We start from the raw sequence: 24267 nt of genomic DNA on the forward strand, positions 1-24267 counted from the left end.
TTTGTAATACTGGACATTTATAATAGAAGTACCGAACTGATTTTTTAAAGGAAAGTTTTGATTTCTACTATAGAAAGATTTCAACAAGTAGAAAATAGAAAACGGAGACTTCACTGCACTGCCTAGATGATCTTGTGATCAATGATTTATTGATTTATTGATATATTGGTGTGGTACATTGTCAGAACAGACAGCTAAGGAGATAAACACTAGAGGTCTCCTCTGTGCCTTCTCTGTGGTAGTTTGCAAAACAATGAACTTCTTTCTCTAACCCTCTGAAAGAGGATCTGAAAGCTCAGAGATTCATCCAGTTCTAGTTAGTTCTTGGATGGATACCTAATTAATTGTGACTTTTCCTCAATGCTAAAAATATTATTCTACTTGCGGTAGAGCATTGAGTAAATAAACCACTTGCAGTAGTGTTTAGAAAGTGATTTGTTTGTAGCAACAGACCTTTAATTGAGCACTTATCCCTACACACCATCAATTCAGGTTTACACAAAAGATCTGTTACAAAGGCTGAATGACCTAAATAAACCACGGTTATGAAGTAACAAGCCTTTAATATTGCAGAAACAAAGTCTATATATTGACACTTTCCCTTCCAAAAGCTTCTCCTAGTGTAGCTGGAAGGGATGCTGGTTAACATTAGCAGAATCCTTGTACAGTGCAAGCCAGTATACTCAAGCCTTGATGTATCCTTGTATAGGGGATTTGAAGCGCTCACATCAGCCTCTGGCTTGTACTAAAAAACTGCTCCTGACTTTTATATAACAGGAGAATTACGATCACACACAGTACAATAGCTTCGTGAGGAATTTCCCTAGTTACCAAGGTCATCTTTATAATAGGATGAAACCAACTGTGGATGAAAAGTGTTTATAGATTTTGCAGCTTGTTTGATAGCTCTCCAAAGTAATTTCATTATTTGTTTGCTGCTATATCATTTGAAAGCAAACTTTTGTTGGGTCGTGATCAGATTAGGATTAGGATTAGGTTTGTATCTGGGTCTGGGTTAGGGTTTTGGCCAGAGTTAAGATAATGGTTGTTTCTTTATAATCAGGTCTTGAAAAAGTCCCTCTGAGGGTTTAGAGATAGAAATTAGTGTTTTGGTGTGAATGAATATGTGCATAGAAATATCACATACATTAAAATAAATCAAAAGGTCATTAATTTAAAGGAATGGTCGTAAGGTTTATTCTACTGAACAATACATTCAGAACTATATATTGGGTCTATTAAAAGGCAAAATTGTTTTTATCCTTGAATAAAAAAAATTGTATGTAACTGAGGGTCATTTTTACCTCTTACATTAACACGGCAATTCAAACAACTAATAAATCAGAGTTACCGCACCTGAATGTCTTGTCAAATTTACCCTATTATGCTAGAAGAATTATACTACACCTACCACCAGAGGTCTCTGTTCTTTAGTTTATGGCTCTATAAATCTTCATAATACTATAATAAACTATTGAAGTGTACACTACATTAAAGTAATAGGAAACGAAACATTAATATACAATGAATTTATTAAAACATTTTAAAATTCATTTATTCCATGCCCTTTCCCTTTTTCTCAACAAAGATAATCTGTATAGATCTGATTTTTCATTTTAGCCTTTCATTGCTAAACCCCCACAACCATTTGACAATAAGTATATTTTTGTAATGTGTAATAAGTTGTTGAAACAACTTTTAATCTTTCAAAATAATCTTTGTGTTTTTGTACAAAGAGGTCCCTTGATATCTACTGAATTTTTCATTTAACTAATGTATTAGTTAGGGTCTAGTAGAGGTTAATTCTGTGCTTAAGCATAGAAGCACATTAGATAGCAGCAACTGAAGAGGCTGAGTTGGGAAAGATACAAGTAAAGCTTAATTCCTTGCTGAAAAGTAGAAAGAAGAAATTTTTTCACCTGTGGAAGTATTATATCTTTCAGTGAGAAAAAATATAAAGACAGGGATCAGGAATATGAAGCAAAGTCATTGGTAAGGAAAACCCTTACCAATATTTGTCTGTCTTTCTATATTCCAGTGTCAAATTAACCTCTGGGTATTCCTTGCATCTTGCACAATGACACCATTGTCACTGTGTCATTGGCAGCTCCCTACTCAAATGTATTAGTTAGGTACACAAACAAGCAACATTCTTTAAAGGTAAGTAGTATACAACAAACATCAGGCATTTTCTTAAGCTTGCATTCTCCATGAACTCAATTATTAATCTTGTTCTTTGAGGCATATTACAAATAGGGACTCTTATTTCCCAAATGCTCTGTCACTTGGGCTTTGAACACATGTAAGCTAGAGGCAGTTTCCAAAACAACCTAATGATTGTTCGCAGATGAGACAGTACAGCTGAAAGAAAAAGTGATGAGGCAGAACTATAATCTATCTGTTATTGCTTTCAAATTCAATAATAATTCAAAATGGTGTTATAAGTTTGGATTAGTGGTCAGTTGTACATCATTGGTGTCCATTGGGATGTTGCTGTGGTACATGTAATTTATCCTAGATGGGTTTGGAATGCTTCACAGACTGAAACACAGAGTCATCGGAAGACTAATTTGAATATGAGTCATGTGGCAAACCAATTTGAACTATTCAAAACTATAGTTTTGTGAGTGTCAGGTCTTGCATAGCAGCCTCATATGGTGCCTCATATTTTCCTTTTACCTCATTTGGAACAAAAGTGCATCTAAGGATGAAAGGATGTTACAGCTTGCATCCTTATAGCTTTTTAAAATTAGAATGGATCTGCCTTCTATGGAAATAGGACTCTTCTGTCCTTCCCTGAGTTGTCTGGCACTGGAGAAAACAATGTTTAAAAGTGAACTTTGCCTTTCCTGTCTGTCTTCAGCAGCTGAAACAGTTGATTACAGTTAAAAGGTTTGTCAGCACCTTCAAGTAGTACAGTATTTGTGCCATTTGAATTTTTCTGCTGTTAAATTTTTTCCTTCTCAAATGCAACTCAAGTCATTGTTTCATTCATGAGCACGATCATGATAATCAGGACACCTGATGCAAATTGTGCTCACTGGAGCAAAGAGACCTGTGCATTTTTCTTACTCTTGCTTACCCCATTCACTTGGTTGAGTCGCTTTAAGAGGGTTTTGGCTTGAAATTCTGGTGAAACATAACAGTAAGATATGTTACTAAGATGACACAGAGTGGGAGAGGAAACAAAAAACGAAACAGGTTGAAAGAAAAAAAATGATGAACAAAAACTGCAGACACAGTGTTTCCAGTCTTTTGGGACACCAAAGAGGGACATGTTCAATTTTATATCTACAGTATGTAAATGCAGTGTGCCAGTGAATTAAATGATTGTTTAAAAGCTAGTCTAGAATATTGCATAGCCTTTTCTCACACTCAATTGCAGATAAACAAAAATATTGTATTCATATTTAATTTGAAAAGCAATGAGTTATAATACAAAAGGAATTTAAAAAATCCTTACGTAAACCAGCTATTTGATCAAAAAGTTCAACGCCAGTCTAAGGAAGTGCACAAGTTTGTTACTTTTATAGTTTTGTTTGAGTGGAAGAAGACAAATACTTCTTTGAACTTTGACCTGGCTTCCAGGATTTCCCTGGAGCTCCACACCTTGTAGCTGTATTGTCTTTTTAACACAGAAGTCACTGCCACTGACGGCGACACTTTTAAAGCAGCTGAAAAGGAGTTCACTCCCCTTTAATAATAAATAATTGCAAAAAATTCAAGTGTTTCAAGTCAAATCTTAATATTACATTTCCAAAGCAGTTCAAAGCAGTATTGTTATTTGTGACTTCTGGTGGAAAAGGTGCTAGGTGTTAAATTAAAATTACATTCTAGAAAAAGCTTTTGCTTACTTCAACATTTTATGCATGCATTAAGGCTGTGCCTGTTCCTTTGCACAAGCAGGTGCATTTACTTACATTTTACTATGTAAAAGAACATGCTTGTGTGGTGTCTTTCTGAAAGGGCTTGCATTAACTAAGCAAATATACAAAATAGTTAATATTGTTGCAGAATGTCTTTATTTTAATTTTTACTAGTTTTTAAACAAAACATTTTTAACTGTAATATATTTGTATTGTCAGGTGTAATAATTTTATTTGATGTTTTTCTGGTTTTTAAATAAAAAAATCTATTTAAAATATAGGAAAAATGAATTAATTTACTGTACAGCAGCCTGGGAGATAAGAGATAACATGTCCTCTAAGGCATGGGTTCACAGTTCTGGTCCCATTGATTTTTAGTCCAGATTAGTGTTCAGTTACATGACAGCACTTAAGTTACATTAAAAAAAATAATTTGAACTCAACAATCATCATGGATTTTGCCTTTTCAGTGTTGCGTTTCAAACGACCTTAGCATCTCCAACTTTCGAGTATAAAATTTTCAGTTAAGAGTTTAATTAAGTAGAGAGCTCATCTGGAACCAGCAGGTGTATACAGTAGGTCCCAGGACCAGGGCTTTGCTGTAAGTCACCAGTGAGAGTTCATCAGATTTGTGCACTATGATCCAGAAATGCAGACAGAAGACTGTTTAACCAAGCTGAACAAAGCATATGATGTCTCCCACTCAATGCAATAAATGACACTGACGCACAGCAAACTGCAAATGTGATGGCCGACACAGCAAACCAGACAGACAGTGTTATATCATCTCATTGGAGACCCCCAGCCACAGCCAGCTAGAGACAGAGCACCTTTTAGGCTTCAGCAACTGCATGGACTCATTAAGAGAGATTAAGAGAACATGATCCTGATGCCTGCACTCTGCATTAGTCATGTCCAGCTTCAATGTCTGATTGGCAAAATCTTTGAAACTCTTTTTTCACAATGGTTTATAATCATGAGATTAGAGGCAGCATACTGAACAATATTTAAAGAATATATTCCTCTTTCTTTCTTAGTGTTTTGGCGCAGAACTAAAGCAAAACAAAACCTGAACAAGACCAGAGATCGTTAACATCTCACTGCAGCTTAATACCTGGGTACTGGCAATAAACTGCCTCATTTAATGCACCACATAATAAGGTGCTGCATATGAAAAAAATTGAGATCAGAAAAGACTGAAAGACCTTTAAAAAAAGTTTAAATGATCTTTGTTCATACAGTATATTAGTTCCTCTTTATTTAGGAATGTACAGTAGATGGGTATATGAAACAATGATTTTTGTCTTGATAATCATAATCATTAGTGGTCAAAATGTGCTTAATAAGAGTGTATAAACTGGAGGCAACAATGCATACCCCATTTCTTTTTCCTGAAGTCAGATAAATCTGTATTTCTAAGAGAAATGGAGATGGCTATCTGGAGTTTCCTTATTTTTTCTCAGGAAGGCAAAGGCTTGTTGACTTCCTCTCCCCTCCCTTCCTTCCTTCTTTCCGAAGGTACTCATCTGAAAAATGAGAACAAAGTGATTGTTCCTGTTCTCTTTCTTAAGGCACTTCAAACACTGTCACTACTTCTGCCTTTTCAGTGTAGAGAGCCCCACAAATAGCAGGTATACAGTGGAGAGGAGAGCAACAGTCAGTCACTCAGCCGCAAGCCCTGGTGAGTCATGTGGATCTGGTTCACTGTTCAATGTGCTTCTGCTTTTAGATAAAGAAATGCTGGGTGAATCTTAAATATATCAATTCCATTTAATAACATTGTAAAAGTAATCTATTCTTGCATGTAGTTTTTGCTGTACATTCTGTACTGAATGCACAATAAGCTTTCTTTTTTGCATGGTTCTCTGTCGGTGAATATGTGTAAATGATGAGGGACATTTTTCAACGTGCTCTTACTACGTCTGAAGCGGTTTGAAACCTGATCATATCAATAGGGCCAAATTGTGTTTGCTGCAGGATGTGTCTGTGCAAGAAGTATATTGGGGAAGATGAAGAGAGGACCTGGAGCAAACAAAATATTTGGGAGAAAGTGATTGCATAAAAATGGGATGATGTAAAATGACATGCCTATGCAAATGTAAAATCTAGTTACTTTTTGCTTAAATGGCATGTAGCTTCCCCTGCACCAAATTATTTACAGTTAACAAAGTTAATGATACCTGGTTTTAAACCACATGTGCATGGTATTCTGAAGTCCCAGCATCCTCACTCCTAGTGCTGTGGTAGAAAAGCTTCTTTGTTCTCTTAAATATAAAGCCAAGAAAAGGTATTGCACAGTTTCTTTGCGTATGCACTGTCTGTGTTTCAGAAATCATTGGTAACTTAATTTTGTATAAAGAACACCGTCAGTCTTATTTTATTTTTGTAAATCTTTTACAAAAGCTTTTAATCTTTTCTATTTTCGGCTATAACAAGCAAAAACATTGATCAATGAGAAAACATAAAAATGTTGATCTGGCCTGTTTCAAAATAAGTTAGCTATGTGATGTTTAATCTTGAATGATGGAAATGCAAATTGTGCCAAAAGTGCAACAACTGTAAATCTAATTTTACAATTAGATACGATATTGGTTGCTTTTAAAAAATAGGCCTAGATCCTAAGTATTATACAAGAATTCAAAGTTTCTCAGCAGAATCACTTTTGCAAAAATAGTCACACTCATTAAAAGGTGCTAAAATGTAATTTTGCGCATAACTTTTCTCCTAACTGCTTTAAATAGTTTTGCAGAAATTGTTAGTAATAGTCAATTTTTGCACTCACCACTGAAAAAGCACCCTTTCATTTAGTATTCCTAATACCAGTTACATGTAATTACTATTTACCTACCTGAGCAACTGCAGTAGGGTGTAATTACTTACTGCTGTTAGTCTTCTGGTATAACGTCTTAGCCACACTGTAAAATATAAGAAAGGGTAGAAGTCAGGGAAGACCATATATAATTGTCAACATCAGCATCACTAAGATTAGTCTTTCCCTCAATAGCTCACTACTCACAATATGATGTGGCAGTTTGTTGCATACCCCAGCTTCACATGTGAAGAAGTTATCTGTGGACTTCATGTTCTAAAGTTTGAAGCTGAGCTTCATTACTATTCTTGGAATCCTTCTGGTTTCTGTGCTCTCAGTTAATTCAAGTGCTGTACATATACAGTATTGTATAAATGTGTACAAATTAAATGTAAGTGAGAGAAATTTAATGATTTTGACCACACATATCAAAGTACCAGTACTCTAAACCATAAAACTGTAATTAGGGAAGCAGTGCGTCATCCTGTATTAATTTACAAGCCTTAGAGTTGTGCCAGTTTTTTTTTCCACTGCTGATTTTTGAGGAACTATTTCTAAGTTTTTTTTATTTACTTGACTGATGCTTGTAACCAAATAGATCAGTTTCAGAGATTATAATTAATATTTTCTTCCATGCATGTTTTGGTCCCATGTTTCACTGCTGAGGTTGTAGGAGCAACCTGGGTAAAGTAAACTCATTCAAGAATGCAACATCGGTGTCTTCTCTTGGGATTTGACCTTACAATGTCTGTTCAGGAGTTCTAAAAACTCCTGGCCAATAAGGACAAAATGAAAACAAACATTTTTTTCTACATTGACAAAACTACTGTTCATACTAATAATAAGAACGTTTTTGCATTTATGATTGTTGTCATTTCCAAGTTTCACTATAGTGCCCTGTGCACTATTTAACCATATGATGTTCAAGGGATGTTGCCTAATGTTCTGAAGTCCATTGATGACAAGTTACATTTTTCAGTCGAAGCTACACTGAAATCATTAAGCATCTATTTCCTATTCAGCTTTGTGCTCTGGAAATTCCTTTTTCTGGAATAGTTAATACAGTGCATGAATAAACATCTAATGCAGTCACTTCCATTTTTTTGGAAGAAAGTTACAGAATGCATGCAAAATGTAAAGACAGCAAATCATTCTGTAAAGTATCATTAGGTTTTTTGCAGGAAAAATGGATAGTTCACTTAAGAAAATCCAACAATCTAAACCATATGGGACATCCTTGTTTTAGTTAGTTTAAGCATCTGGTGCATTTACGGTATGTACTGTATGTCTAGAAGTTGTTGAAGATACAATTTGGATATTGCTGACCTAACATTTGTCTGTCCAGGATGTAAGACACAGTGCAACTTGATTTCTGAAAATCCTTTTCCTGATGTACAGTACTTTAATCCTCCAGTTAGATGGAAATTCAAGAACACAAGTTTTCACAGTTTCACAGTGGATTTCTAATAACGGGAAGGATTTCAAAGTTGTTCTAATTGTGTTTTGTAATTGGCATCTGTTGTTTACTATGGGGCAGCATGCTGGCTCACTGTGGCATTGCTGCCTCATAGCTCTGAGGCCCCTGGTTCAATACTGGACTTGGAGCACCACCTGCGTGGACTTTGTATGTTCTGCCCGTGGTTGTGTGGTTTTCCTCCAGGTGCTCTGGTTTTCTCCTACAATTCTGCCAAATTGGCCCCGGTGTGAGTGTGTGCATGTCTGTCTGTTTCTGTTTGTGTGTCCTGCCATGGACTGGTGTCCGGTCCAGGGTGTATCCTGCTTTTGTGTCTCTTGCTTGCTTGGATAGGCTCCTGCCCCCCACAACCCTGAATTGGATGAAGCAGTTAGAAAATGGATGGATATACTGTATATCTCTGGGTTTGTAGATATCAAACTTGTTTCATGTCCTGAAATATAGGAGCCTTTGGTTTTTTAAATGCTTGAAAGTGCAGCGTGCAGCATTCTCCCTACCCATAGGTGAAAGTTGTGTTTTTGTGTGTCTTCCCCTATCTGGGGCATCATGGTGAAAGTACATTATTGGCACTTCTGCTAAGAAAGTCAAGAAAATAGTAGCATAAGATACACTGAATAACAAAACCATCCCCTGAGTTCTTTACTAAAGCCATAGCAAAACAGTTAGCATTTCGGCTGAACATAAACTTTCTTTTCAATTTCTTTCCAATACTTGGAAATTTATTTAAAAATATTTATTTTCCACTTTCATTTACTAATAATATTTCAAAATTGTTCTGGAACAAAGAATAAAATAATTCCAACATGTCTACTGTGTTCTGTTCTAAATTTAATTTATGACAGGCTATACTGTAAATCTGACGTTTTGTTAATCCCTTCAGTTTCAGAATTATCTATACATGATATGTATGATAGTTCATTAGTTTTAGTAGTGAAAATCTGGAGATGTCCACAATACTTAAACCTACCACCAAGAGGAAATGTTACTGGATACTGAAAATGTTTTTTTTAAGAAACAATGGAAACAAGAAGGAATATATCTCTGATTAATCACTATAGAAATACAAAACGTTCCCCTGCATTCTCCCTCACAGTGTTTTATCTCACCCTCACTCCTTCCCTATCCTTTTCTATTAAAAAAAATCAAAAAAGAAAATAAAATGGCTTAGGTTCATAATAAGTGGAACTTTGCCAGGGTTCATAACTGTTGTTTCCTCTTTTTTTCCTTTCTTCACTAGACTGAGATAAGCAAAATGGATATTCTTACTAAGTCTTAGTTGCCACATTTTCCTCCTCTTTTTCAACACAACACAAGCATCACTACCAATGAGGAGAAATGTTTTTGTAATGGTTTTTGCATCTTGGATGGAAAAGATCAACTTAAAGCATCACTTATTTATCAGTAATTCTAACTAATATACCCTTACAATGCATTACAATTATAAATTTTCCGATTGCGTACAGTAAAAACGTATAATCAATAGATCAGCTGCATATTGATTGTATACTTTTGCAGCTTTTGGAGTTAAAATGAAAATAGAGCTCCAGCTTAACACCCTCCAAAAGATCCAGTTCTTACCTTTTCTAGATTTTTACATGATGACATAATTACATAATGACATTTTGTGAGCCAAATAACTGCTTTCCTTACAAATTCGATGGGCTCCTACACAGAGTTTCAAAGTCAATGGAATCAATGGAGCTACAATAGGCTTGATTCATCTTGTCCTGCTAAATCACAAATAATACAAACAAATGTGATCACACACACATTCAATTTAATGTTTATCCTAATCATTTTTAACTAGTAAATGTCTTGAAAATGGTTTCTGATTTTCAGAATTCAATACTGATATTACTGAAATTGTTTTTTTTTTAAAGTTAAAGCTTTGTGAATACCGGCAGTTCTATCAAAATTGCAAGTAACCTGATGCAGCAAAAATTGGATCTGAAACCTGTGGATATAGAAAGAAGAAGTGGAAGAGTCTCAATCCTTCTATCCAAATGAGGAAAGGTGCAGGGTAGTTTCCCAGAGAGGGAGAACTGAAAAAGTAGGCTAACCTGTCAAAGACTGCATAGAGAGGGAGAGGTGAGCTCGTTTTGACTTGGTTCCCCTTCTAGATTCGGTAAATTTCACTCTTTTCTTTCTGCCAAACCTGGCCCCAAAATCTGTTCCAGAAAAAAAGGAGACAATTGTGTGACGATGACAATGATGACAGGAAAGCGATAAACATCTCTGATTTCCTTAACAGTGTTATTTTCTTTCTTGAGCAAGACCAAGGCCAAGTTTTTCCCATCCATTTCAAAACACCTGGCATTCCTGCCAAGCCACTAAATTTTGGCAGGGTAAATGTTGGAAACAGGTTTTAGCTTAACTCAAAATGCACTGTTGTTTCTACATAGAAAACATTCAGGGTTTTCCGTCAGTAGAGAAAAAAAGCAAAGAACGGTTGCTACTCTAGCACATTGCTGAAAATAATCTCTTATCATTAATAGTCCTTTCAGTCTTTTTTTAGTTGAATCTACGACATTAGCATTTGAGGTTTTTTTGCAGTTCTAAACTACAGGTGTTGTGCAAAATGCTGCATTAATTATCCAAATATTTTCAAACAATTTTATGCAGTAACCCACCAAACGGTGGGTGCAAGACAGAATATACCTTGGCCGGAGTACCTGGAGGAAAGTCACCCAAACACAGGGAGAACATAAAAATGTCACACAAGTAGCACCCCAGCCAGGACCCCAGCACTGCAAGGCATCAATGCCAACCACTGCGGCACTGTGCTGACTGCTATGTTATCCTTTCTCTTATTTTCATAATGAACAAAGAGTGTGCTGAGGACACGTTTTATGACCCAACTTATGCTCCTGGCACATCTTTCTCAGTAAATGATTGTTTCATTGGGTATATTCTATAACACAGGCCCTTTCTGTCTCAGATCCACCCAGGCGAAAAATGCAACGAACAAGCTGTATCACACATGTGCCAACAGCAAAAAACCAAATCCCTGCATTAGAGAGTCCAGATTGTGTTCTGCCAGAGCACACATAGCATACTATATAACTTAACCTGTGAAAATTATACATATGGAATGTTGACTAGGGTCTACTATTGACACAAATCATCACAGCCTGCAAGCAAAGACTTTGAGAAAGGTTACCCATGACCACATGCATGGTCTCCCTGTGTGGCTGTACATAATGAGTACTATGAATGTCCCCAACAAGATAGAATGGCATTTACACAACACATGTAGTTACCACTAATAACTTTTATTAGTGAAGCTGTGTGCCTGCAAAATTGTATCTCAGTAGTCTTGCAGAAACCTTGTTTAGAGTGGATAGGCAGTTATTGTCCTCTGAAGGATGTTCCAAATGTCAACAGGTTTTAAGTTAGGTAGTATACAGTAGATATCCATTAGGTTCCCTGCTTATCTTGAAATGTGCAACGAGACATAAAAATGTGCATAAATGCTAGAGTATCTTGCTACTCAACTGGAAAAACTGTTATAATTTCAGGTAAAATCTGAAGATGACAGATGTTTCACTTAATTTAATCAATACAAAATAAAAAAACTAAACTCAATTGGCTCAATGAGGAGCAATTTTCAACCTTGAAAACAAACTTTTGCTTAGCATCTTAAGAACTTTGCTTACTTTGATCAGGATCACTAGGCAAAGATAAAACACAGTTTTTCAGGCCTAGACCCAGGTATTATGCAATCCTACATTTGACATGCTTTGCATTGTACTGTAAAGAAAAAGAATCCATTTTATCATCACATCTAACTGTTGCACCTTTGGTTTAAAAGGGTAAAACTCTTGATGTGGAGATGGAGACAAATGTCATGCAAGACAGACCTGAGAGGAATCATTATAGCGATGGCATGAAGACATTGCTGAATGGCAGACCCTGCCTACAGCCTCTGCCTCTCTTCCTCAAGCCCCCAAGATTCCCTCCACTCGGGGATAGTCTCAACAGGGGATTCCCAGGCTTTGGGGCCCAACACTTCATGGGGTTTGAGAGATTCCATGGTGGCTTGGAAGAAGGGTCTCGGAAACGCAAAAGGACACCTTTCAAAGCGAATCCCCAAGAACTGGAATCCACCAACGAAGTGACAGAGGACATTGGCTCTGAGACAGTGGACCGGCCTCACCTGTCATATCCTCTCCCTCAGCACGTTCCAGCTCCCTTCCCTAGATATAGTCCCCAGATGATAGACCTAAATAGGTTTCAGCTCTATAGATCACTGGAGCGATTTGATGGCATGCAGATAAAGCAGGAACCAGTCAAGCCTGAGGGAATATGGCCTCCTGGTCCTCTCCTGATGCACCCTTCGCCTTCTTATTTCCCTAAAATCCACCCAGGGATAATCCCCTTTCCTTTCCTCATACCCAGCCCAACCATGCATTTCTCCCATGGGCTGTATCGGAGGGAGCTCCTGGGCAGGCACAGGAGAGGCCCAAATACAAATGACAGCGGGCTGAACGCTGCAGAAAAGCTGGGAGTCAACATCCACATCGATGACAGCTATTACGTGGATGTAGGCGAGAATCAGAAGCGCTGGAAGTGCCGCATGTGCGAGAAGTCCTACACCTCAAAGTACAACCTTGTGACTCACATCCTGGGCCACAGTGGCATCAAGCCTCATGGTTGCAGTCAGTGTGGGAAGCTCTTCAAACAACTGAGCCACCTGCACACCCACATGCTCACTCACCAAGGCACCAGGCCGCACAAGTGCCAGGTGTGCCACAAGGCCTTCACCCAGACCAGCCACCTGAAAAGACACATGATGCAGCACAGTGACGTCAAGCCCTACAGCTGTGGCATCTGTGGGAGGGGCTTTGCCTATCCCAGTGAGCTGAAAGCCCACGAGGTGAAACATGAGAGGGGCCAGGAAAACATTTGTGTTGACTGCGGCCTGGATTTCCCAACTCTGGCCCAGTTAAAGAGGCACCTGACTGTTCACCGTGGCCCAACACAGTACAGCTGCACAGAGTGTGAGAAGACCTTTCAGTACCCCAGCCAGCTCCAAAACCACATGATGAAGCACAAGGACATTCGGCCATACATCTGCAGCGAGTGCGGCATGGAGTTTGTGCAACCACACCATCTCAAACAGCACACCCTAACCCATAAGGTAGGATCTGGAATTTCCCCTTTTACACTCTTACATTAGCAAAAAATGTTAATAAAGTTGGTTTCAATATCAGCCCTTTCATAGATACAAATATATATCTTCTGATGTGCATAACTAACGTGTGGAAAACAGTTTCATTTTATTAATGTCCAGTTTAGTAATGTAGTTAAGCAAACATAATGAACATTGTGGTGCAATTGGGAAAAGTATAAATGACCAATTTTTTAGATTACAAGCTTGTTATTTGTTTCCTGAAAAATGCCTACGTATACTGTACATACAGTACTAAGTTTTTCTAAGAAATTTTGTCATGGAGTTTCATTCAGTGGTTAATTATATTACTATATACAGTAGTTTAGCAACAAGAACAATTGAATGTGCAATTTTATTAAATTTTTGTTTGGACTGGACTTTAAATTTATAAAACTATTTTTGAAAAGTCAGTTTGACTTCACACTTAAGTATTTTTATGCGATCAGTACAAAGTATTCCTGTCATAATGTCACTTTGACACGGACACTCTGATGCTTTGTCAAATGAGAGTTTGGCAAAGTATTGACATCTATTTATAAAATACCATACAAGCCCATTTAAAAATCTGCAATTCAATATTTTATTTATGTACCACTTAATTTTACACATCTGTTTTTGCAATATCACCAATTGTACCATAGAAACATTATTAGATTATACATTTAAAGTTATCAAACCATATTACTAGTCAAGACATCCTCTTGATTGCTTCCAGTTCAACAGAAGCTAATTAATTTGGATAGTTTATATTACCAACTATAACAAACTTTTGTCTAAGTCTACGTGGACAGTCATTTGCGTCCAAGTTTTCAAAATCTCATTTCAGTTCCCAACAGCAGTGAGGGTGTTGATCTGGTTGACATGGAGCTTTGATCTTTTATGTGGACTGATTGCAGCCCTCAAGACACATCTTCCTTCCTAATATGTTCTGTAGGAAGAGACATCCAAGACATTGTCCACAGGCCCTGTCACAGCCGTCACTATAACAAGGACTGAATGAAGATTCACTATTAAGAAAACTAGCAAGCAGAGGTTAATTCAACGCTGAAAACTAACAACAAAGAAGAAAAACCTCAGTGTTACACATTTGAAGAAGGATTGAAACATTGAAATCTATCATTGATCTTTTCTATTACTTTTCATTGTGGATTTAACCTGTAGTTGTCCCTTTACAACTCCCATACTAATGCAGCTCCTACCTTTAAGTCTAATAAAGAAATCTAGTTTTTGTGTTGATTATACATTTATCTATCTATAGCTCATCTCCAAGTTCCTTTGTCAGGGCATCAGTATTATACAATCTGATGAGGCAGTGATACTGTATGTTTTTAAGGTTCATATTTCACACACAGTATGTGAGACCAAATTTTGGAATTTTCAATAACTGATATTGAGCTGCCACATAGCTGTTTCATGCTATCTTGTCTTGGAACCATTCCATTTAAAACTAAGACACATTTCAGCTGACTGACTGCTCTCATAAGAGATGAATTTGGTGCACAAAACACGTAACAATGGGTCAGTACTTGACTGAAGTGATGCAAACACTTGGCATATGGAGCATTACTGTGTTGAAAATTTAAGTGATTTAAATAAGTGATATTTGTGTTGCTGTAATGATTAGTGGAGCATACATTTAAAAATTGTGTCAAGATACTGTAATTGTGTGCACTAAATTTCCCATCACAAATAATATGCTGTAAATCAACTCCAACTCTACAAGATATCAATTAATGTTTTATGGTTCCTCCTAGCTAGATGTGCAGTACAATTGCTAAACCAGACAATGAAAGAGAAGACATCACACTTACAGTATCTGTCATCCATGTTGGTGTACAGATTGCAGACCTTCTCCCCTTTCCTAATAAGTCATGACGGTAGCATTGTAAAACTGCTAACAGATCTCAATCATCTGATGACAAATTACTTTTCTAGGTCTTCCATGGTGATCATTTTGTTCAGCATCCACAGCTGTTGTTCTGTGAAAAGAATCCATTAGTTTGTCCCTCCTGGGTTGTTCCAGTCAGTTGACTGGATCTTGATCAATGGAAATTGCTTCTTGTCAGATGGCGGTTTGGCTAGTGTAAAGTGATAGTGGGTGGATGAACCCAGAAAACCCAAGAGAGTAGACATTGCGATGCTCCTGCCACTCACACTCTTATTCACTAAGTCATGGTACATTTGCAGCATGATTTAAAGTGGCAAAAATGGCTGCTTTTTTGCACGCAGGCATAATGTTTGCACTCGCAAGCTAGCAAGCACTATTTATACTTACTGTATATTTCTGATTTTGTGATTTCTAGCTCTGGAGTGCAAAAACAGGACATACCGTAGGTTCTACCACTTTCTACAGGCTTATTACAAACTCCCAAAATATTGTACTCAAATAGGTTTATTGCTTAACATCGTTCATTGGAGTGAGACTCTGTGCTGTATTACCTTGTATAGTATAAGAATCACGAAGTATATGGTTACAAACTGTACCATAACAGTACCATAAACCAGCTTTTGTGCTTAATAAATACTATAGAGAAAGAATTTTGTACATGTAGACAACTGAAGGCTATCTTTTATTTATCATACTTGAATATTTCACAATTAAACTGTGCTCATCTTATCTTAATGATCATAGTTTAGGTACTGCAAACAATCTCACTTTTCACTTCAATGTTAGGAATTCTTGCATTGTTTAAAATATTGTTCCTGCTGTCTTTTATACAGTATGTTACAGTGGTGTAAATAATTGTGTCTCTAGTGTATTTATAAATGGGTGACCTATAATCATCAGGAAGATGATGTCAGAACTATATTTTAATGATATTTTAGATATGAGTCAGGATGCCCTTATACTATACATTACAACTTTCATCTATGAAGCCTATAAAGCACTTACCTAGAGGAAGATACTATATAGAAGTAGTTTTGTAATTTTTTGTTATGTAATTGTGTTCTCAATACATATCAAATTGTATGAGCTCTGTCAGGTTTCCTGAAGCTGTTTCTGATTATACTACTTGCCAAAGTTTAAAAAGCAGCTTCTGGAAAGACTTTCTAAAGAGAGCGAAACATATACAGTATGGTGAAGTGTTCTTGCTGCAGAAGACAGATAAAATTAATCTGTTGCACAGAATGTGCAACATCTCTGGAAATGGATTCTATGTCACTTTCCCTGTGAGGTGGTGAGGTAAAACAACTGTTAAATACAAACAGCAGAGAAGACCTGAATTAGAGCTGCATTTCCAATGCAATACTGTAAAATACATTTTTAAAGTAACAGTTTTAAACTGACCCAGTTTTAAACTCTTTTCACGTAGCTAGTAGTCTTTATTCTGTAAACTAGTAGTATCAACAGTATCTGTTGTATTTTTAATGCATCAGTATGTATTGTACAGGTATATATATTTAGTGTCATGCAAAAGTATTCACCCCCTTTCCATTCTGAAACCCATTTTGTTTAATTCTAAAAGATACAGTACGTATTTTTTAGAGTGAACATTTTTAATCGCAACTTAACTTGAACAACCTAAACACTTTCATGGGAGAAAGAAAATCAATGGCAGCAGAAACAGCAAAGAAAAATAAAAAAAAGATCAAATATTCACACTCCTGAGTCAATACCCAGTGGAAATACATTTTGGTTACAATTACAGCTGGAGGTATTTTTGGATAAACCTCTACCAACTTTACAGACTGGAATTGAACAGTTTTCGTCCACTCTTCTTTGCAAACTTGCTCAACTTCTCTCAGTCTCGTTGTGGATCATTTGCAGATGACAATTGTCAAACGTTGCTACAGATTTTCGGATAGATTCAAGTCTGGACTTGTGACTGTGCCACTCAAGATGTAAATTCACTTTCTTCTATTAGTGCATTCCAGTGGAGCTTTGGCCTTTTTCTATGTGTCATTGTCTTGCTGAAAGGTGAATGTTTTAGATCTTTAGCAGACCAAAGCAGGTTTTCCTTTCAGACTTACCTGTACTATGCTCTATCAAGTTTTCCTCAATGATAAGCTTTCCAGTCTCTGATGATGAGATGGAGAAGCAGCCTCATAACATAATGCTGCTTATCCGATGCTTGAAAGCGATGATGGTGTTGACTGGGTGGTGCCCTTTGTTGGTTTTGTAATACATGTAATACTTTGTATTTATACAAAAAAGTGTCTGTTTTGTCTTGTCTGACCACAAAATCTTCTGCCACATGTTTGCAGTATCATTAACAGTATTCTTTGTTGTTGTTTTTCAGTAATGGCATCTTTCCTGCTACTCTGCCACAAAGACATGCTTTGCTACTGGGATATTATTGTTTTGTATATTATACTATTGACTTGTAGACAATGCTGACCATCGTATTAAATTAACTCTTCTAAAAGTCACTGTTGGTCTCACAGTGGCCCTACACAGTTTCCTCCTTCCCCTGCTGCCCAGTCTGGAAGGATGGCTTGATCTAGACAGTTCAACTTTCTACTTCTTAATGATCAACTTCAATACTCTCAAACGCATATTCAGTGTCTTCAGAAGTTTTTATGAGTCTTGTTATCTGTGCCATTCTACTGTACAACTCACCTCTCCCTGAGTTGTTCTGGAAGCTTGTTCGTCTTTATAGTTGAATCTTTGTTTGCAATTTACTGTCTGAAGGACCTTACAGAGACAGACGTGTATAGTCTGAGCCATGTAAACCACTGTTATTTTCAAAGTAATTTGATATAAGTTAGGTTTACCATAAAAATGGTAAATACGCAATCACCATATTTAAAGTTGTGATTTCAATCCAGTAGGAAATCTGTGATTTTTTAACAAATTTGCAAAGTTGAATGGGAAAAATTGCACCATCCTTGTGTGCAGTTTTTAGAGACTTACTGTATCAAAAAAACAACTTGCTGCTGTAATTGCTGTTCATTGTACTTCTACTAAATATTGATTCAGGTGGGTGAATTCTTACACAGTCAGCACCTTTTGGCTTTTCATTTTCTTTTGGAGTTTTTGCTGATATTTAACTTCTTTCACCCATCAAAGTGTTTAGTTCAAGTATTTTAGCCTTGATTTAAAATATGTAATTTGTAATTTAACAAAATGGGATGTCATTGGAAATGGCTATATTCTTTTTCAAATTAGTGTACAGTATATACTGTAAGTGGTCAAAATGAAAATGAAACCCTATCAATTCTTGCATTGAGTCTAAAAATCACCATAAAAATACCATTCAGCCTTTATGTGTCCTGTGAACTTGTTGGATTATAATTTTTAATGATTTTGAAGGATTGTGGGGTTAAGTTACCAACAATAGTGTACCAATAAAGAATTAAAAAGTTGCTTTCACTCCTGCACATACTAGTTGATTTATCGCACCCTAGCTAGACATATGGAGGACTAACTCACCTAGTATTTTTCCAATTATCGAATTATGTTTGTTAGGGAAAACAAAAGACAGAAAACTCTTAAACCAGAGCTTAGAATATGAAATTTGTCATACTAAAAACTGTCTACAGTAATCATGCAGCATTTTCCCTTTACAGGGGGTGAAAGAACACAAGTGTGGCATCTGTGGGAGAGAGTTCACTCTCCTAGCCAACATGAAGCGTCATATTCTGATCCACACCAACATTAGAGCCTACCAGTGCCACCTCTGCTTCAAGAGCTTCGTGCAGAAACAGACTCTCAAGGCCCATATGATTGTCCATTCTGATGTCAAGCCTTATAAATGCAAGGTCAGTAAACCCATCAAACCATCAAACATCTTTATTCTCTTATTACTCTCTTGAGATTATGAATGTCATATGCTGTTTAGTGTATGAAATAGTAAGGGCTATAGACTTATAGTACTATTATAGCTCTACATTGCAATTAAGGCATTTTGACATTTTAATCTAATATAAAGATAAGCACACCCTGAAGAAATGTAAATAGATGTTATTAAGTGTGAATATGTATTTGACCACGTTGATTAGAATGTGCAACCTCAACTAATTTCTCAACGTTGTGATTAAAAAATAGCTCTTATTAATACAACTGCAACTAACTAGCTCAAAAGCACTGTTTCAATTTACATTTGAGAATGGAAACATGGTGTTTATCAAGATTATTTCTAAAAGAGACATTAGAGTTTGTATCTAAATATGTGTCGCCAAGACCTGGGAAAAACATTTTATTGAAGAGCAGAAGAAGGAGAATCGACAGCAGACAGACTTTCTGTCTTAGTATCGATGTGTTTAAACTGATTAATTCAGCTGCCAAGAAACATATTGATTTATTTCTCAAACCCCTAATTTGACATCAGAATTTATAGATTAACATCCTTCCACAATTTGGAGACAAGCAATATGGCTTCGAGAGTTTATTTTGTTAATAAACTAATCTTGAGTTTTGTCTCAAAAGACACTGCTTCTTAATATTTACTATTCTGGAAATATTTAATTGCTTCAATGAATTGAAACAGAAGCAGGAATCAAATGTCAAGGTGTATCAGTGTTTTAGAGGATGTTCTTGGCTCTCTGGGATTTACAACTAAATTAAACTGAAGGTAAAAATGAAGTTGATGAATCAACATGAGAAGCTTAAAAAACTGCCTTCATTTGTTATGCCTATTTAATGTGAAAATCTATTTCTATTTACAATATTTTACCAAGGTGTTTATAAATATACTTGACACTCCCACTTTAAGATGCACCCTTTAATCAATGCCTTTGATTCGGCTTGTAAATCTGATGCACCTTTACGAAATCTTTTAAAAATTTAAAGTGTGTAAAAGATCATTAAAAAAATGATCATTTAAAAAATAAAAACATACCTGTACATTTTTAACAAACTTTTTTCAGAATCTGCCAATGTCTCTTCTTAAAGCTGCATTGCATTTCTGATGGGATCCAAACGTTTGTGAATTCAGTTTTATTAAAAAAACAACACCTCATTTTGTACCGTACCTGCAACTGAATAGGGTTTCCATATGTGTGAACCCAAAATACAGCTGGGGTTTCTTTTCTTATTGACAAAAGCAATGATATTTGCCATGCCATGGTTTAGGAAGAACTACAGTTTGTTACACTGGTTATTGATGCCCTGCTCAGGGTGCTGGGCTGTGTTGAGGGGTCTCTGACCTTGGAATGGCACAGGGAGGGTTAAGATGATGACCAGATAGCTGCATTTTGGCACGAAGCGCCTCCTCAGTTGAAGGAAGGATATCGCTGCACAAACTGCCTGTGTAACAATGGCTCTCATGTCCCTTGAGAACAGCCCGCAAATAGATTTCATCTCGCTTTCTCTTGTACTTTTGAGCACTTCCTGTTTTCTCACGGTCCTTTTGGACAGTTTACAGTCCCTCTCTCCTCCTGAAGGAAAGGAACACCCTAGTAAAAAAGAATGCAGAGGAAGGACAGCACAGGAGTGCCCTTTCCACCCCTCCAGTGGCCTGTCTGGATGGGATTTCCTCTCATGGCCAATTGCATTCACTTCTTATTACCTTCACTATCCAAAGAGAGACTCTGCAAATGTCACGTCTTTCAGTGCTGAAGATGCCTCATACCTCAGCTCATTGAGAGGTGCATAAAGAGCAAAAAGGTTATTTTAATAATGAAACAAAATACTGCAAGCCCAGAAACACTCTCGTGTTCTATTATGAATATCTTTTATGCTGGGAGGACTAATGAAGATTTGTTTATTCTTGCATTAGATGTATTAAACATGCAATAGAAGCCCCTTTTAGCTATTTATTTATTTTTTGCATGTATGTTTTGTTTTTTAAATATTATAATCCTGAAAAGGGTGTATCAGTCAGCCCAGCCTCTGTCTTAGTTTTGTTTGCTCCTTAAGTACATTGACAATTTAAGACTACGTAACTGATCGCAATTATTTCTCTTCACGATATTCTCCGAATTGCATAACATAACCTTACATATCTGATTCTGTTTTTGAATAATTCTGAATGCGACAAAATTCTTTATCTATTGGCACTGAAGCAGCCTTGACTAAAGCAACAACTGTGCCGACAATGTCAAACTCTGCTTTTTTTGTCTTGGCAGCTGTGTGGGAAGGAGTTTAACAGAATGCATAATTTAATGGGCCACATGCACTTGCACTCCGACAGTAAGCCATTCAAATGCCTTTACTGCCCCAGCAAATTCACTTTGAAAGGAAACCTCACAAGACACATGAAAGTCAAGCATGGCATCATGGACAGGGGACTTGAATCAAGAGGTACAGTATTTGATGGATTGTGTAAAACCTATTGTGTAAAACCTTTTACCTTTTGGCGGACTTTCGTTCATGACAGCACACACAAAGAAGTACTACAACGCAGTCCAGCTGGCTCAGTTCATTGGACCTATTTGTGTCCATATCTGTGTCTCATACAGACATTCATCTTACCTCTTGCTTTCTCGTGCAACAAATTGATCCGCACAAGCTCACGAGATTTCAGAAATATCGTGGTTCTAGTTAATTCCCATGGAACGGAGCAAACTACTCTAAATCTCAGCCATTGTCCCATGATGACAGGTGTCATAAACAGTTGTACAACACAGAATAAAGACACATTTCTCATGGGATAACAATGACTAACAGCAACACTACTCCCAGTAGCATTGAAAAATGCCATGTGAATGTAGCCCTGTAATACAGTGCCGTATGAGGGCGTACCATTCAACCCGCTCCAGGTATTCTGCAAATAATGCTTCCTATGCAAGAATGACATTGTAAATGTAGACATGTCAAACATCAGAACAGGTTCTTCTATCAGAGAAGCTTTTTGAAGATGTGAAAAGAACACACTCATCTCCAGGGTAATTGTTCTTTCAGTTTCCATCCTGCTTTTAAGAAAGAGGAAATAGAAGACTTCTTTCTTTGGCTCTGCTCCTGCATTTGATCAGTGATATTTTATTAATGTTTTGCTGCCTTTCCAGAATATAAGTAGAGATAGCATTTTTAGTCATAACAGATTTTTTTTCTCTCTCAGCTGTTGCTGACATCACTGAGAACAAATAACCGAGAGAAGCACAGAGAACAAAACTAACAAAATGATTTGCCACCTCAGTCCCTATCTACGATGATGTCATGCTTCTATTAATCAAAGTAGCCTTTCTTTGAAACAACATAATAGTGCAGAGCATTTTGCAGACAGTCCCACAGATACACTGATTACAGCTATCCATCTTTTTAAAGTGCACAGCTCAAGTGTCACTCTGACTACCATATAAATTAGTGATGTGAAACAGTAATGAGTTCACCAGAATTTTTTCCTTTTGAAAGCTTAAAGTCAGCCATCTTTCACAAGTCAGTCTGTTGTGATTAATTTGACTATGTATTAATAATTCTTTAGAGGTTTGGGAGAGACATTCAAATATAAAAATGATGTGTAGTCTCAGGAGTGCAAAAAATTAAAACAAGCAAGAAAAAGCAATTTAATCTGTTGAAATCCCTCTCTTTGTTAGGATTTAGGAGACGAGTGAGACTCAGATTATCGTCACAAGCAGGGATCATGGCCAATTTTGTTCAAGAGGAGCCCTTTGACCTGTCTCAAAAGACTGGAGTGAGGCTGAGTGTCTCTCAGTCTGATGGAGAGAGTGCCCAGGGCAGCTTATGTCAAGAGGAGGAAGAGGAAGACAGCTACTACAGCATGGGCCAGGGCAGCCCTGAACACTATAGTCACAGCAACCACTCCTGTCTTTCTCCAGAGCTGTCCTGTAAACACAAAGATCCAGGCGAGCCCCTCAAACCTGGAGACACAGATGGCGATGAAGACAAAGACAAAGAAGAAGATAGTCTGAACAAAGAACGAGAAAAAGGAGAACAAAATGAAAAGCAGAAGTATTACCTTGAAAATGAAGAATATCCTTGTATCAGATTTTATGAAAGCCAGACAAGTGCTTCATCGGGGGAATTCTACTCTCAGAGTATTGGAAGGAACTGAGAATGCATCTGTGAAAAGCTGAAAAATATCAGTTGGGTGAAAAATATCAGATGGGTGAAGAAAATGGATAAACAGAGAGACTTCTTAAAAATAGTTTGTGTTTTTTGATAAACTTCAGTTTTAAGGATAGAAAACATTGCATAGCTATAGACTATTTAAAGAAAATTGCTTACTTTTTTGTAGATGACGAAATTGCCTTTGAAAGACTGATGTGTTCATATTTATTGAACACGCAGCTGAAGAAAAATCTTCATCTCAAAAGTTATGCAGTATATTTTGAAAGGGAAGAGTACAAAATCTTTTGTGAATGTATATAAAATATACAGGATTTAACACATCTTAACAGAAAAAGAAAAAAAAGCTGGAAAACGCCACCTATAGTTTGAATATGCTACATAATTTGTGCTATTTGACAGCTCACAATTAATATATTTTTCTTATGAAAAAGTCTAATTTGATTTTATGGATTTTTACAAAAGAATATTGTATTTTAAAGTAAAGAAAGAGCTTTTACAATTACTTAAACTATGCGGAGCAAGCTAATGATGTTTTTTGTGCTGCTGATGTTCTTGATTAGGATGCTCTTGAGTGCTGCAATGGGGTAGGCAGAGTGCAAAATATGCTACATAGAGCCAAGGTCAGTATTTTAATAGCTAGACATAGGCTATGGCATCTTACTGAAGTGAGAGGTGGAATAAAATTGTGGATTTAAAATAATTATCTATTTATAGATCAATAAAGAATACAGCTTTACATTATTTTGGAATAATTTTCCCTTTTCTCCAGACTTCTTTCTGTGTTTTATTAAAGGACAAAGCACATTTGGAGGGCACAAACAAGTGCACAGGCAGCCAGACATTGAATGTCCAGAATTGCTAAACACCAAAACCATTTAAATTCAGTTTATCATGCTGGCAAATTCATTTCAAGTATCCAGTTGAAAATGGCAAAGGGATTTAGGGCTGATTATTATACTGCACACACAACTAGAGCACAGCGGAAGACTACTTCAAATGTTTTTTCCTGAAGGGAGCTCACTCACATCTGTT

At 36.7% G+C, this 24267-nt stretch overlaps 1 protein-coding gene across 1 annotated transcript; it reads left to right on the forward strand.

Annotated features, from left to right (window-relative positions):
* Window positions 1-5451: 5451 nt before the first annotated feature.
* Window positions 5452-23973, forward strand: znf366 (zinc finger protein 366). Its single transcript, XM_088911835.1, has 5 exons — window positions 5452-5547; window positions 11961-13289; window positions 18834-19025; window positions 21333-21507; window positions 22740-23973. Exons 2-5 carry the CDS (start codon window positions 11982-11984, stop codon window positions 23216-23218), a joined length of 2154 nt encoding a protein of 717 aa, XP_088767961.1. The 5' UTR covers window positions 5452-5547; window positions 11961-11981; the 3' UTR covers window positions 23219-23973.
* Window positions 23974-24267: the final 294 nt, after the last annotated feature.

The sequence above is a fragment of the Atractosteus spatula genome, chromosome 3 (assembly GCF_055471065.1).
Source record: "Atractosteus spatula isolate fAtrSpa1 chromosome 3, fAtrSpa1.hap1, whole genome shotgun sequence".
NCBI lineage: Eukaryota > Metazoa > Chordata > Actinopteri > Semionotiformes > Lepisosteidae > Atractosteus > Atractosteus spatula.

What these genes read in the sequence shown, in the direction of transcription:
- znf366 (XM_088911835.1), top strand. Translation starts at nt 11,982, where the DNA reads ATGGAGACAAATGTCATGCAAGACAGACCTGAGAGGAATCATTATAGC. An exon ending in AGCACACCCTAACCCATAAG is followed by an intron (nt 13,290 to 18,833) that starts GTAGGATCTGGA and finishes TTCCCTTTACAG; the next exon opens with GGGGTGAAAGAACACAAGTG. An exon ending in CAGGGGACTTGAATCAAGAG is followed by an intron (nt 21,508 to 22,739) that starts GTACAGTATTTG and finishes TCTCTTTGTTAG; the next exon opens with GATTTAGGAGACGAGTGAGA.